Genomic DNA, 14,938 nt, shown 5'->3' on the forward strand with positions numbered 1-14,938 from the left:
CACTCCATCGGTTTCTTGCTGAGAACCATGGCCTCAGATTTAGATGTGCTAATCCTCATCCCAGCCGCTTCACTCGACTGCCAAGCGATCCAGTGAGAGCTGAAGGTCACAGACCGATGATGACACGAACCGAATGTATAAATACATTATTATTATTATTTCTTTTATTTAAGACTAGCACACTGACCTAACCATGGTAATGAGGAGCCATTCCTTCTGTGTAATATGTGTATAAATATGTAATATTAGGTAACAAACAGGATAATAATGGGCTCATATAAGTAAAACATGCTCTTCAATTTTTAAAAGGGGGAGAGAAAACTTCCTGTAGATTTTGTTGTTGACGTCAACAACAAAAATAATGTCACTTGATGCATGTCCTTGTACTGGAAAACCATGAACAAAACTTTGCAACATAAAAGGAAATGCGACCCAGGATACATTAAATACAGGTTATTTTTAATCTATGGCAGGTCGACAATTGATGTCCAATGTAAAATCTGGTCCTGAAGCAAAACCAGTTGAGAAGTTAAAGGTACAGACAGGAGCAGTCTGGCTCTGTCACGCACCTACAGTATATGTTAATTGTTAATAATCATAGGATATTAAGAACCGTGAATGAGGGCTTGATAATCTCAGCGGCAACTATTTTATTACACCAGGCAAGTACTCTTTTGTTCTGAAAGCAGGCTCTGCTCAACCTCACAGCACGACCAACACAAATGGACACGTTTACTCACACGACCCTCGACCGCAGCACTGCTAAACCTGATGTGTGTCACTCATTGAGTGGCTCATGATGAGTGGTTGTCATGTGAAGGGTTTGTCCTGGCTGCGCACTTCTGACTAGCACTGATTTGTCACACTTTAAGATTTGGCATGCAGCTGCGAAGGACTTCAACATTTCGATAATTCATACACCTAGCTCACGTGCGAGTGAGTGATTATTATAAATGCCACCAATGGTGGGTCAAACAATAATTTGCAGACCCCTGCGGTTCCACCACGGACCTCTTGGGGATCACGGACCCCCTGTTGAAAACCCTTGGCTATGTATCGTCAAAAGTTTTAACTTTTCAAATTGCCTGTATGATTAGTCAAACATTTATGGAAGACTTTAAGCCTTCTTAAAGTCTTTTAATGAGTAATTTATTGAACGTTGTGGTAGATTTGTATATTTTAATATAGTTTCATCTTTCCAGGGAACATGATTACATTCTGAAGTATTCATTTTTTGGTAATATTGAGAGAATCTCTTGTTTATTCCCAATGAATCAGTCAGTTGCTGTCAATTTTCTCATCTAATTGCTGGAATATTAGACAATTGTTCATTTTCCCTAAGCTTACTTGCAGTTTTTTACAGTTTACTAGGTCTAATTACTCTTAAAAATAAGTAAAAATAACAAGAAATTAGTAAAAAAATAATTATATTTAAACTTGTTTAAAAGGTTGTACTGCAACTTAATTTTCTCGCATGAAGTTTTCCTGTACACCAAACAAACGTTATTTTTATTAAGTTTTATTAACCTCATCATAGTGATCTTTCAAATTCTGAAAAATAATGTACAAGTCTGTAAATATATTCTGCTTTCTTACATTTACAGTATGAACCCTATTTTTTTCTCTGACATTTTCTAAAAACCCCTGTGTGGCATATAATCAGCATTGTTCCAATTGTTAACATTTATTTTAACCATTAACATTTAAATGTTTTACACTTTCTAGTCACTCCATAGACTGTATACATGATAATACTGCCAGTCAACTTGTCCAGCAGATGACTGTTATAGTTTTTGAAGACTTTCTTGTTGAGCAAATCACCAACAAACTCATCCCTGCTGCAGCTTGTAGAGAAATCCATAATTTTTATTTTTGTCTGGCTCACTCGATCTAACTTGCTTGTCTTTTGTACTGTGATTCCATGGTTGTTTTGCAAACATGTCAAGTAGTTTTTCTCTTCCGTGATAGATCGGTGGACCAGCTGAAAGGTGCGTTGCGCCACTTTATAGGAGTAAAATTGACTGTCGATCTGCACCACCTTAAAAGGTGGGAGGCACATATACAAACTGTTGTAAATTCCTACACCGTTCACCTGATTTGGATGTAAATACCCTCAAATTAAAGCTGAAAGTCTGCAGTTAAAGCACATCTTGTTCGTTTCATTTCAAATCCATTGTGGTGGTGTATAGAGCCAAAAAGATTAGAATTGTGTCGATGTCCCAACATTTATGGACCTGACTGTAAATGGGCATTCTTCAGCGAATCGTCTCTGATTATTTTGTCACCCCTAGTGTGAAAAGGCCTTTAGCTTGAAAAGGGGAACTACAGTACAGACATCGTTCTCTGATTCGTTAACTATCTATTATTTCATCACTACATCACTAATTACAAGTTAGTTATTGCTTGATGAAGCACTCTGAAAAATCATTATTGTTTCGAGAGAATGTATGTTGAATGTAAAGTGTATTTGTCTTACTGCACTTTTTTTCACTTGTTTTGAGAATAAACAAATGGAAAATGGTCAAGACAATATACAGTTAAAACAAAGACACATTATCTGCAAAAGTCTTGTTTTAAGAATCTTTAAATATGTTTTTACTGAAAAACACAAATTATTTTTTATTGGAAGATCAGCTTTGGAAGTATCTATTTCAAGAATGATATGCCCATCTTTAATTACAATATTTTATTTTAAATTTTAGGCGCATGAGCAATGACCAGCTATGTTATTATTTTGTGTGCAGGATATAGACGGATCCTGAAAATGAACTTTTACATAACTGAAGTATTCGGAAAGCCATAATGGCATAATTGCAATTGCCTTGACCTAAAAATGTTGTTGATAAACCATCCTGTATTGCTCCTGCATCATATTCTGTAGATGGTATTTATGATAATGACCCACACCAATGGCACAACAATATACAATAGGACAGCACATTTAGTGCTTGGACCCCTGATGAACACTGGCTCTCAGTATGTCGAGCCTGACATAATTGAAAAATACAGTACCTTTAAAATTACTTGCTTAAAGTTCCTGTATGTGGAAAAACAAATAAAGTAATTTTATAAATTGATTCAGTTTTTATCAGTTACCTTATAGCCATGAGAGGAAATCAAAGTTTATTGCTGTAATTTTCTTGTGGTTTAGTTTGAACATTGCTGTCATAATGTTTTAAATTGATGGTGTGTCGTGTTTGTTGATGAACCCACGACTAAGGTTAACACAAACAGTGATTGTGAAATAGCAACAGATATACTCACATATTCAGTTGAATGAGATATTTCATCCCCCTTTTCTCTCAGAAGTTTACACAAGTTACAGAAGTTTCAGATTTTATAAACCACATATTTATAGTGTCAAGAAAAAGTATGCGAACCTTTTGGAATTAGCTGGTATCTGCATTCATTGGTCATAAACAGTGAGCTAATTTTCATCAGTCACAAGTATAGACAAACAATGTGCTTAACCCTCTGGGGTCAACGGACGCGTCATCACAGCGGAAACAACTTAAAATACTCTTGTCATTTTTGGGTATACAGAAAGGGTATATATATATATATATATATAACTATAAAGGGTCTACTTTTGTGTACATTCACAATAACAACAAAATCTTTTTTGTAAAATAAAGAAAATAAAAAGTGTGAGCTATCAGACGTCTTGGTGTTCACAAGCATATTTCTGAAACACGTAATAAAAATGAACTGAAACTCTGTGAATACTTATCACACAAACATGAAACGTATGTCTGAAGAAAGCTTAAAAGTGGGACTGTATCCAGACTTGCCAGCCAGGATTCAGAGTATTGACATTTGAAATATGTCCTAATAAGCAAGTTTTAGTTACATGTAAATGTTGTTTTGGCTAAAGCAGGTATTTAAATTGTATGCTATATGATATAAATATGATATGTAATATAATATAAAAATAATATGAATGTTTAGATTATATTTTAATTAGCATTTATGCTGCCTCATTATCATCAACAAAGCTTGTGCTTGCAAATATGTGTTCAAGTTAAATTAGTAAAATGCACTTTAAATATGCCCATATTAGAAAATCAGCATTTTAGAATGATTTCTGAAGGATCATGTGACACTGAAGACTGCAGTAATGATGCTGAAAATTCAGCTATGATCACAAATTGCATTTTACAATATATTCAAATAATTGGATCAAATAAATGCAGTCTTGGTGTGCAGGAGAGACTTCTTTTAAACGGTTGTGTAGGTATAAAATTAAGTCTTTATGCAAAGAAAATGTATAGTCAGATTACTACTTTTAACTTAAAACTTGATTTTGATCATTAAGTCTCCTCACATTCTCTTTCTGTCACATTCCTCATTGATAGGCCCAGGGGAGGCATCTTTTGTCTCTTCAGGTGTAAATTACCTCAATATTCATGATCGTTCACGCCTCCTAGCATATTACCTTTCAACACTAAAGTTGTCTTACAAAAGTTCAATTACTATATTGTTTTGTATGAATGAGTGATCAGGATGGTTTTCACATCATTTTGTAGCAAAAACCCTAGTTTACAAGATCCAGTTCTCAAAAGTCTTGTGGACAAATATTTATGTGTTATGGTTTTTTTCAAAAACCATGCATAAATGTTATTTTCTCAAAAATACAAACCTGTACACACATGTTGCTCACATATTATTGTAGCCCAGTTTGGGCTGAATACAGTGTTATCAGACTTTAGCCATTAATATGTTTTTAAGCAACTGAAAAAAGCACAAATATCAAGGCATGTCAAAATTTCTCCAGGGCTCAAAACACCCTCAGACCCCAGAAGGATAAGCTGACAACACACAATTATATTTGTTCTTGTCTCTGTTGCAATGCAATCCTGTCTCTGAGGTCTACAGACAATTCCTTGGACTTCATGGCTTGGTTTGTGCTCTAACATGCACTGTTAACTGTGGGACCTTATATAGACAGGTGTGCGCCTTTCCAAATCATGTCCAATCAAATGAATTTGCCATAGGTGGACTCTGTGGCAAAGGCTGTGAATACTTATGTACATGTGATTTATTTATTTGTATAAATTTGTAAAGATTTCAAACAAACTTCTTTCACGTTGTCATTATGGGGTATTGTTTGTAGAATTTTGAGGAAAAGAATTAATTTAATTCATTTTGGAATAAGGCTGTAACATAACAAAATGTGGAAAGAGTGAAGCACTGCGAATACTTTCCGGATGCACTGTAAATAGAACTACCAAATTTGCTAATTGTCAATTAAACAATTTAAAGAGAAAGATTCTGTCTAAATATTGACTAAGTGACAATGATCTAGAGATAGAGTGAGGAAGACATCACATGTCCTGTTACCGTGAGAGCAGAGGATATGCAGTCAGTGTGATACAAACCAAATAGAAGATAAGCACTTCCTTTTTATTAGCCCAAAGTACCACACTTTCAGCAAATTTCTTCAGTTATTCCATAAACTGTCTGATACAATGGAACTTGCATACGGATGTACTTGAAGATGACAACACAACCATACTAGCTGCTAAATATGTGTCTGCCATTCACAATATAAGAAATAGTTAAGCCATTTTGTGTATTTATTTTCCTCTATATTATATATCAATGTGCTCTCATGAATATCAAATTTATATTTCAGATTGATATATTTGACCATGCTCTTACGTTTCTTTTGTACATACAGTAACTACGTCATAACATAGGATGCTTCAACAGAAGTTTATTTTGTCAGAACAGAGACAAGTTTAGGAAACTTTGTAAGCAAAAAAACGATCAAACTGAAAACTATAAAACTGTTCCTGTGTGCGTGCATTCACACACAGGCGAAAAAAAAAAAAACTAATTTCACATACGGTTGACATTAACATGAAATTATGATTTACTACTGATAATTAACTTCACACGCTCCTGTTTATAACCTGACTGGAACAAATTGGACACCTCTCAACCCCTGAAAAAATAATGGATCTGCACAAATTCTTAAGTGACTTTTTTTAATATTCAAAATGGTGAATTAAGAGGAAAGGTAAGCAGTTTCCATACTTGAGTTTGTAACAGTGTGCTACCCATATGATCAGCTAATGTTAGCTCTGATGTTATCCTCTCTCCACCTTGTCGACAATGCAATTCTCATTTTAAGTTATTAGTTATAAACAAATTATTATCAAACCACCTTTGGTTATCTTAAATAATTGATTTATTGTATACCATGACAATAATTTTTATACATGCCTTGGCTTTTCTTTGTCAGTTTTTTATATCAGCTTTTGAAATGGTCTCTCCGTAGCCCAATCACTTTGCAAAACAAACTCTATGCTGAGTCAGTAATACTGTTATACTGTAGAAGGAGTTCAGACTGTAGAACACTCCAGTGCTGGCCATGGTGGAATGAAAAAGAAAACTTTCATAGACCATCGCTGTTTTTTTTTTTTTTTTTCCTGCCGGTAGTTAAACTCAACCATCAGCCTGATTAATCAGTAAATCCGATATATAGTCAACCACTAGTTGCTAAGGTTGCTTTGCGGTTGCTAGGGTGTTCTTGATGGCACTAGGGCATTGCTAGGTTGTTGCTAGGTGGTTGTTAGTTGTAGTTGTGGTGGTTGTTAGTTGTAGTTGTGAATTAAAAGTATTTGCATTTAATTAAACATTTGTATAAATCTTTGATAAATCACATTGATTTTGCTGTAAACGACACAGAATGGACCGACCATCGCTCTTCGGAACCAGCTACACTGGGCTGGCCCAATCATTGTGGAATTCCTCCATTACCCCCATATCTAGCATGGCCTTTAATTCTTCCCGAACCGTATTTTATTTTTTTTTGCACTCTGGTAACTGGTAGGGATGAATACGTACCACTACCCCTGGGCTTCTTTTGATATGGTGCTATGTTTTGATATGGTTTTGATATTTTGAGATTTGTACGATCGGGGAGAGGCGAGAACACGTCGGAGAATTCTCTCTGCAACCTCTATAACGTGTGACTGTGAGAGGTGGTCTCTGCAAGTGACTGGGGTGACTTGATCGATGGCTTTTAAGTTCACCTCTGGTCCGAGCTCCACCCTCTGTGGAACCACCATTGTCAAAGTCACGTGGACCGCCTCTCTCCATGGTTTTAGGAGATTGAGGTGGCAAATCTGTCTTGCTCCGCCTCTATCCATTTGTTTAACCTCATAATTGATTTCCTAATTTTAGAGCTCGATGTGGGGAGCAATACAAGGAATTTTTCTCCCGGTGTAAATACCTGTAGCGTTATTCACCCCAGTGTGTTGAGTTTTGCTCTCAGGTCAAGAATGCATTGAATTTAGTTTTTGCTGAGGTCCCTCCTCACAATTTTCCTGTAAGACATAGAGTATGCTGTGCAGATGACGCCCTTACAATAATTCAAATGGGGAGAACCTTGTGGAGGCTTGCGGGACATCTCTTACGGCAAACAATAGGGGCTCGAGCCACTTTGTCCCAATTTCAAGCATTTTCGTGCACAAACTTACGAATCATAATCTTTAGTACCTGATTAAATCATTTGACCAAGCCATTCATTTGGGGATGATAAATGCTGGTCCGAATCAACTTAATCCCCAATAATTCGTACAGTTCGTGTAATGTACGTGACGTATACATTGTGCCTTGATCAGTGAGGATTTCTTTTGGAATCTCCACTCTGGAGGTTATTCTGAAGAGTGCCTCCATAACACTATGTGCTGAAATGTTGCGCAGAGGCACTGCTTCCGAATATCGTGCTGCGTATTCCACCAGAACCAACACAAAGCGATACCAGTGTGCCGTCCACACTAATGGCCTGACAAGGTCCATACCAATTCTTTCGAAGGGGACCACAATCAGTGGAAAAGGGGCGCAATAGCGCTTTCGGGGTGGCCGGCGGATTCACCAGCTGACATTCACGGCATGCCGAACACCACCTGCGGACATCCCGTGAATGCCCAGCCAATAGAAAACGACCATTAAATGGCTTAGTGTTTTTTTCTTGCCTTAACTTTCTTGCCTGCAATCAAATTATAATGAGCCATCTGGAATAACATTTCCCGATGGTTCTTCTGTATTAACAATTGGGTTGTATCTTCCTTTTGTCTCAGCATCCTGTGACACTCAATACAACCAATCCTTGATAATTAAAAAATACGGATAATTGCAATGTCTGGCTGGAGGCACTGACCATCAATTACTTTCACTTGGTCATAGGCATGCCTAAGTGTCTCGTATCGCATCTGATCCAGAGGGAAATTCCCTGCAGTGAATCCTCTAAGGGCTGGGAAAGCTGAGACGTCTCAACTCACGATCTCGGTCTCCATTCACAAACCGGCGCTCGACCACACCCCTACCCACTCAAGTCAAGTCATATTTATTTGTATAGGGCCTTTCACAACACACATCTTTTCAAAGCAGCTTTACAGAAGATCAGGCATTAACAGAAGATAAAACTGTAATGTCTATAATGTCTATGAGTCATTATTGTTCCAATTGTTAACATTTATTTTAACAATTAACATTTAAATTTTTTACACTTGGTTCTTTCTAGTCACCCCATAGACTGTATACATGCCAGTCAACTTGTCCAGCAGATGGCTGTTATAGTTTTTGAAGACTCTTGAATGTTTTCTTCCTTGTTGAGCAAATCACCAACAAACTCTTCCCTGCTGCAGCTTGTAGAGAAATCCATAAAAAAATGTTTTGTCTGGCTCACTCTAACTTGCTTGCTTGTCTTTTGTACTGTGATTCCATGGTTGTTTTGCAGGAGTACAATTGAATGTCGATCTGCACCACCTTACAGTATTGTAAAGGTGTGAATATGCTAATGGCAATAATTCACCTCGCTTATGTAAATGGCCCATTCTTCAGCGAATCGTCTCTGATTATCTTGTCACCCCTAGTGTGAAATGGCAAACTACAGTACAGACATCGTCCTCTGATTCATTAACTATCTATTATTTCATCACTACATCACTCATTACAAGTTAGTTATTGCTTGATGAAGCACTCTGCTTTCTGAAAAATCATTATTGTTTCGAGAGAATGTATGTTGAATGTAAAGTGTATTTGACAATAAACAAATGGAAAACAGTCAAGACAATATACAGTTAAAACAAAGACACATTATCTGCAAAAGTCTTGTTTTAAAAATCTTTAAATATGTTTTTTCTGAAAAACACACAAAAAAATATTTTTTATTGGAAGATCAGCTTTGGAAGTATCTATTTCAAGAATGATATGCCCATCTTTAATTACAATATTTTATTTTAAATTTTAGGCGCATGAGCAATGATCAGCTATATTATTATTTTGTGTGCAGGATATAGATGGATCCTGAAAAATGAACTTTTACTTAACTGAAGTACTCGGAAAGCCATAATGGCATAATCGCAATTGCCTTGACCTAAAAATGTTGTTGATAAACCATCCTGTATTGCACCTGCATCATATTCTGTAGATGGTATTTATGATAATGACCTGCACCAATGGCACAACAATATACAATAGGACAGCACATTTAGTGCTTGGACCCCTGATAAACACTGGCTCTCAGTGTGTCGAGGCTGACATTATTGAATAATACAGTACCATTAAAATCACTTGCTTAAAGTTCCTATATGTGTAAAAACAAATAAAATTACTTTATTTGTTTTTACACAAACAGGAACTTTAAGCAAGTGATTTTAAACATGTATTCAGTTTTTATCAGTTACCTTAAGGCCATGAGAGGAAATCATAAAGTTTATTGCTGTAATTTTCTTGTGGTTTAGTTTGAACATTGCTGTCAGTGTTTTAAGTTTATGGTGTGTCATGTTTGTAGATGAACCTACGACTAAGGTTAACACAAACAGTGATTGTGAAATAGCAACAGATGTACTCACATATTCAGTTGAGTGAGATTTCATCCCCCTTTTCTCTCAGAAGTTTACACACCCATTTCAGATTTTATACAAATATGAGATAGAAGATCATACAACCGTGTATGGAAACCTCAGAGAAAAAAATTGTCATTGGCTAGAACATTTTTGTTTACTTGCCAGACTTTTGATGACATGTAAGTAAGTGTAATGCATCTGAAAAGGCAAAAACAAAATTCTTAAAATTGTCAACTTTGAGTACCTTGGCTTTAACTGGTATCGCACATTTTATGGATTCCCACATTTAGATTTTCACCACTTTTCTCTGATTCTTGCGCATGTGCAAGGTTAAGACATCCGTCATTCCCTCATTATTTAAAACATTATCCGGCATTTTGACTGAGAAATAAAACAAGCAAGAAACTCTGCTTAAACCATATTTATGTAGTATGTCTTCACACTCTCTTTGTCTCTGTGTGCACATGAAAGAGAGAGAGGGAGAGCGCTCGCAGCCATGTGTTGGAGTGAGAAAAATGTGCTTTTGAAAACTAGACTGCAGCTAACAAACCTGCATCAGTGTGGAGTGGCCTGAAAGAATTTACTAAATTCAAGACACCATCCCCAAACACTGTAGGGAACCAACAACTGGCTGAACCCTTGAATGTGTTTACTGTAGATTTGAAAGGTCCACTCTCACACATACATGTATGTGTGTGTGTGTGTGTGTGTATGTATGTATGTATGTATGTATGTATGTATGTATGTATGTATATATATATATATATATATATATATATATATATATATATATATATATATATATATATATATATATATTAGTCTTATTGTGTATTTCTATATATACTTGTATTTTCTATAATTTGTTATCTTTTTATTATTATCTTTGTCTTGTTGCTGTATTGTTTGTGCACTGGAAGCTTCTGTCACCAAGACAAATTCCTTATATGTGTAAGAGTACTTGGCAATAAAGCTAATTCTGATTCAGATTGTCATTCTTTTTATGCAAAAGTACTTGGTATATGAGGGAAGATGCACCAAAATCATTTTTCACATTCATACGTTCTAATGTTTCCTCTCAAATGTGAGTGAAATGCTTGCACCATAGAGTCCTGCATTATTGGGTCTGTTCATGTCAGTCGTGTGTAAAAAAAAATAAATACAAAATGTGATACCAGTTTGTTTATTTAAGATATATTACTGGAGATTTGATAACTCTAGTCATAAAAGGTTGAGTAGAATGAACTGGTTTATGTCTGCCTGTTGTAGATTTTGAGAACTCTGCAGAATGTTTTAGTGTTTATTTGACATGACACAAAATGTCATCAGTTGAAGGGCATGTGTCTAACATAAGTGTGTTTCTGCAATTTCTTCATCACGTGGGTAATTTTAACTGCTGCCCTGCATTTGACTCTCTTGCAATACATTAGCACATTATGCTTGGGGGAGGGGGAGGGGAGGGGAGGGGAGGGTGGGGGGGTGGTAAAAACTCTAACATCGGTTGTAGAAAAGCAATATGGCTCAAAATACAGGTAATAAACCATAATCACATGAACTACAGGTTTATTGAATGTGTGTTTCAGAAAGCCCCCCTCAGCAGAACGGGGCCACCCAGGCGAGTCCTGACATCTACAGCCCTGCATCTCCCGTGCTGCAGGATGAACCCATCTCCACATACTTTGAGGAGAAGGTTCCCATTCCCGATGATGTCACAAAGGTACTGTGATCAGAACACTGAACAATTGGAATATTGGATAGCCATCAAAGCAGAGTTGCCCATAATGTTTATTTCTGTTATAATTTACTCAACTTTATGTTATTCACAATTTCCTCCTCCTGTGCAACAGAAGATGTTAAGCAGAATGTTGTGCTTAGTCACATTCCACTTTAAATGTACACTGAACAAAAATAAAATTATGTATTGGATTTACTTAAAATATATGTAGCATCTTTGCATGACACTTTGTAAGTAAATTCATTTAATGGTCATTTTATGTCAGCAGAACTAGAAAACCTTTGTTATATACTAGGCTTGCCTTTTTCACACATCTATAATTTTAATATTTTCCCAATGATTATTGATATATACTGTACATAAACTGGTGGCCAAAAGTTTGGAATAATGTACATATTTTGCTGTTTTGGAAGGTAATTGGTACATTAATTTACCAAAGTGGAATTCAGCTGATCACAAAGTATAGTCAGGACATTACTGATGTAAAAAAACAACACCATCACTATCTGAAAAAAGTAATTTTTGATCAAATTTAGACAGGCCCCATTTCCAGAAGTCATCACTCCAACACCTTATCCTTGATTAATAATGCTAAATTGTTAATTTTGTACTAGAAAATCACTTGCCACTATTTGGCTAATTAAATTAAGCTTAACGTTGTCTTTGTGTTAGTTTTTAAGTAGAATGGCATGTCTTACGGTCAATATTCGGTCAAAAATGGCAAAAAAGAAATGTCTTTCTCTAGAAACTCGTCAGTCAATCATTGTTTTGAGGATTGAATGCTATACAATGCTTGAAATAGCCATAAAACTGATTTTATACAAAGGTGTACACTATAGTCATAAAAGACAAAGGACAACTGGCTCTAACAATGACAGAGTTGTGGAAGGCCCAGATGTACAACTAAACAAGAGGATAAGTACATCAGAGTCTCTAGTTTGAGAAAGCAATGCCTCACATGTCCTCAGCTGACAGCTTCATTGAATTCTACCTGCTTAACACCAGTTTCATGTACAATAGTAAAGAGAAGACTCCGGGGTTCAGGCCTTATGGGATGAATTGCAAAAAAAAAAAGCCACTTTTGAAATGGGGGCGAAAAAAAAGCAAAAAAAACAAAGTTGGATTGGGCAAAGAAACACAAACATTGGACAACAGATAATTGGAAAAGAATATTATGGATATTAACTCCATTGAGCTATTGTGGTATCAGCTAGACTGCAAGGTGTGTGAGAAGTGCCCGACAAGACAGCCACATCTATGACAGGTACTACAGGAAGCGTGGGGTGAAATGTCACCTGAGTATCTGGACAAACTGACAGCTAGAATGCCAAGGATCTGCAAAGCTGTCATTACTGCATGTGGATGATTTTTAATGAGGTAATTCTAGAAGTTCTGAAATTATTTTTTTTCAAATTGTAATAGTAAAGTTTCATGTTATTAATGTCCTGACTATATATATATTGTGATCGGTTGAATGCCACGTTGGTGAATAAAAGTACCAATTTCTTTCCATAAGAGCAAAATCTGTACATTATTCCAAACTTTTGGCCACCAGTGCATATATTTATTTTTTATTAAGTTCACCACATGCCCTGTGTTACTACCAGCTATTAGTACTGTTAGATGTATAAACCTGAAGACATTTTCAATTCTGCTGATATCTGTTTTTAGTCTTTAGAAAGCTGAATAAAATGGTAATTATTGTAATTTGGGGAAATAAATTTACTTGTATACATTTTTTACACTTCTCTGAAATTTTCCACAGACCCCCTTGCAGCCCCCTGGGTATCCCAGTCCCCAGTTTGAAAACCCATTACTTATTATTTCTTGCCTATTTCTCTCCATTACTCACAATTATCCTGTCCAATCTCCTGGCTGTCTTTTCTTTTCTTATTCACAAGTCCTTCATCTTTGAACTTTTTTACAATATACCGAACAGTGGGAGATGGAAGGTTAAGTTTGTTGCTGATCTGGTAAATAGACTGGCCTTTGAGCAAACAAATGATGCCGGACCTTTTCTTTGAACTTTTTTCACTGTTCTTAGCCTTTTTTACAATTACTTTTTACCAACTGGTGTGGCAGTGATTTTAAGTGGATGTGAAGTCTGTTCCTCAAGTGTCCTAGCAGAGTAACCACAGGTATAGTTCATCACATTAACTATGGACATGTCCACTAACATTTGACAAACAAAGTATCCAAATACAAGAAAACTAGAGGTCATTTTGACAGATTGCAAACTTTTTAATCCTTTCATGCAATGCATGAAAGATTGCAATCTGATCAAATTTCTTATTTCTTAAGAATTTATTTCCAAACTTTATTAGAGGTAATTTTTGTTTTTGGTGTGGAGCAAATCATTGGACAGTATCTTTTTGACAAATTGCTAGAAATCATTTTCCCACAATAAATATAGAAAAGGTTTGTTCATTTCACTTATATTTAGCTTTATTTGAATTTGTTTGAGCATGTATTCCACAACGCCAGGATGTTAGAACAGCTGGTTCCCCAAAATGAATCAAGACTTCCCATCACTAGCATGCAGCACATGCAGACTATACATTTAATTAAATTGCAGCCTTTTGCGGTTTAATAATCATAGGCTTTCTGTCCACAAATTTAATACCTCTTCTAATGATAATTAAGATTTAGTTATATTTAAGATGAAGACTTTAAACCTTAAATTCTGAAAACTGAATTTAAAGAAATTAAGACTTTTTTTTTTAAAGCACAACTGGACCCACCTACCTTAGATTCTCATTATTCAACAAATGCCTTCATAAGAATGCATTTTTGTTGAAAAAGTTGAAATTTTAGGCTCATTTGAGATGCCAAATGCCTAGTCTTGAAAGTAGACGAGAGTTGGCGGCTGCTGTCACGGGAGGAGTAACTTTTCCTGGTAGACTAGCCATCTACACAAGCAAAGGCAGATATTGCGTGAGTTTTGTTCATGTTGATTGCTGCAAAATATCAAACAAAGGGGCATTTTTGGTCAAGAAAGATTGCATTGGAACATATTTTAATGCATAACTATAGCCTTAAATGTTGGAGAAAACAGCGTGAGCGCATAAACACAGCGCACAAGTGAATTACAACAGTGTGAGCACCATGACACAGCTCGCACGTAAAACGTAAACCTGCAGAACTTGCAAATCTCAAACTTGAGCACAAAAAAAATTTATTGTGCACACAATTTAACAAGTCGCGGAAATAACAAAACCGCGAGTCATGACAGGTTCCACACACACACACACGCGCGCGCAGATCTGAACACACGCGCAGCTGAAATCTTTGCACAAGTCGGTTTTAACTCTCAGGGGCGGGGCCCGATCTTTTCTGTTAACAA

The 14,938-nt window shown here is 36.1% G+C and overlaps 1 protein-coding gene across 1 annotated transcript in view; it reads left to right on the plus strand.

The window, feature by feature from the left end:
• The window catches only part of slc11a2 (solute carrier family 11 member 2), a 227,013-nt gene that overhangs the window by 97,119 nt on the left and 114,956 nt on the right, over positions 1-14,938 (plus strand). The window contains exon 3 of the mRNA XM_052101452.1: positions 11,444-11,577. Coding sequence (XP_051957412.1) covers positions 11,444-11,577 — 134 coding nt within the window. The remainder of the gene's footprint in view (positions 1-11,443; positions 11,578-14,938) is intronic.

Source organism: Xyrauchen texanus, chromosome 32, assembly GCF_025860055.1.
Source record: "Xyrauchen texanus isolate HMW12.3.18 chromosome 32, RBS_HiC_50CHRs, whole genome shotgun sequence".
Taxonomy (NCBI): Eukaryota; Metazoa; Chordata; class Actinopteri; order Cypriniformes; family Catostomidae; genus Xyrauchen; species Xyrauchen texanus.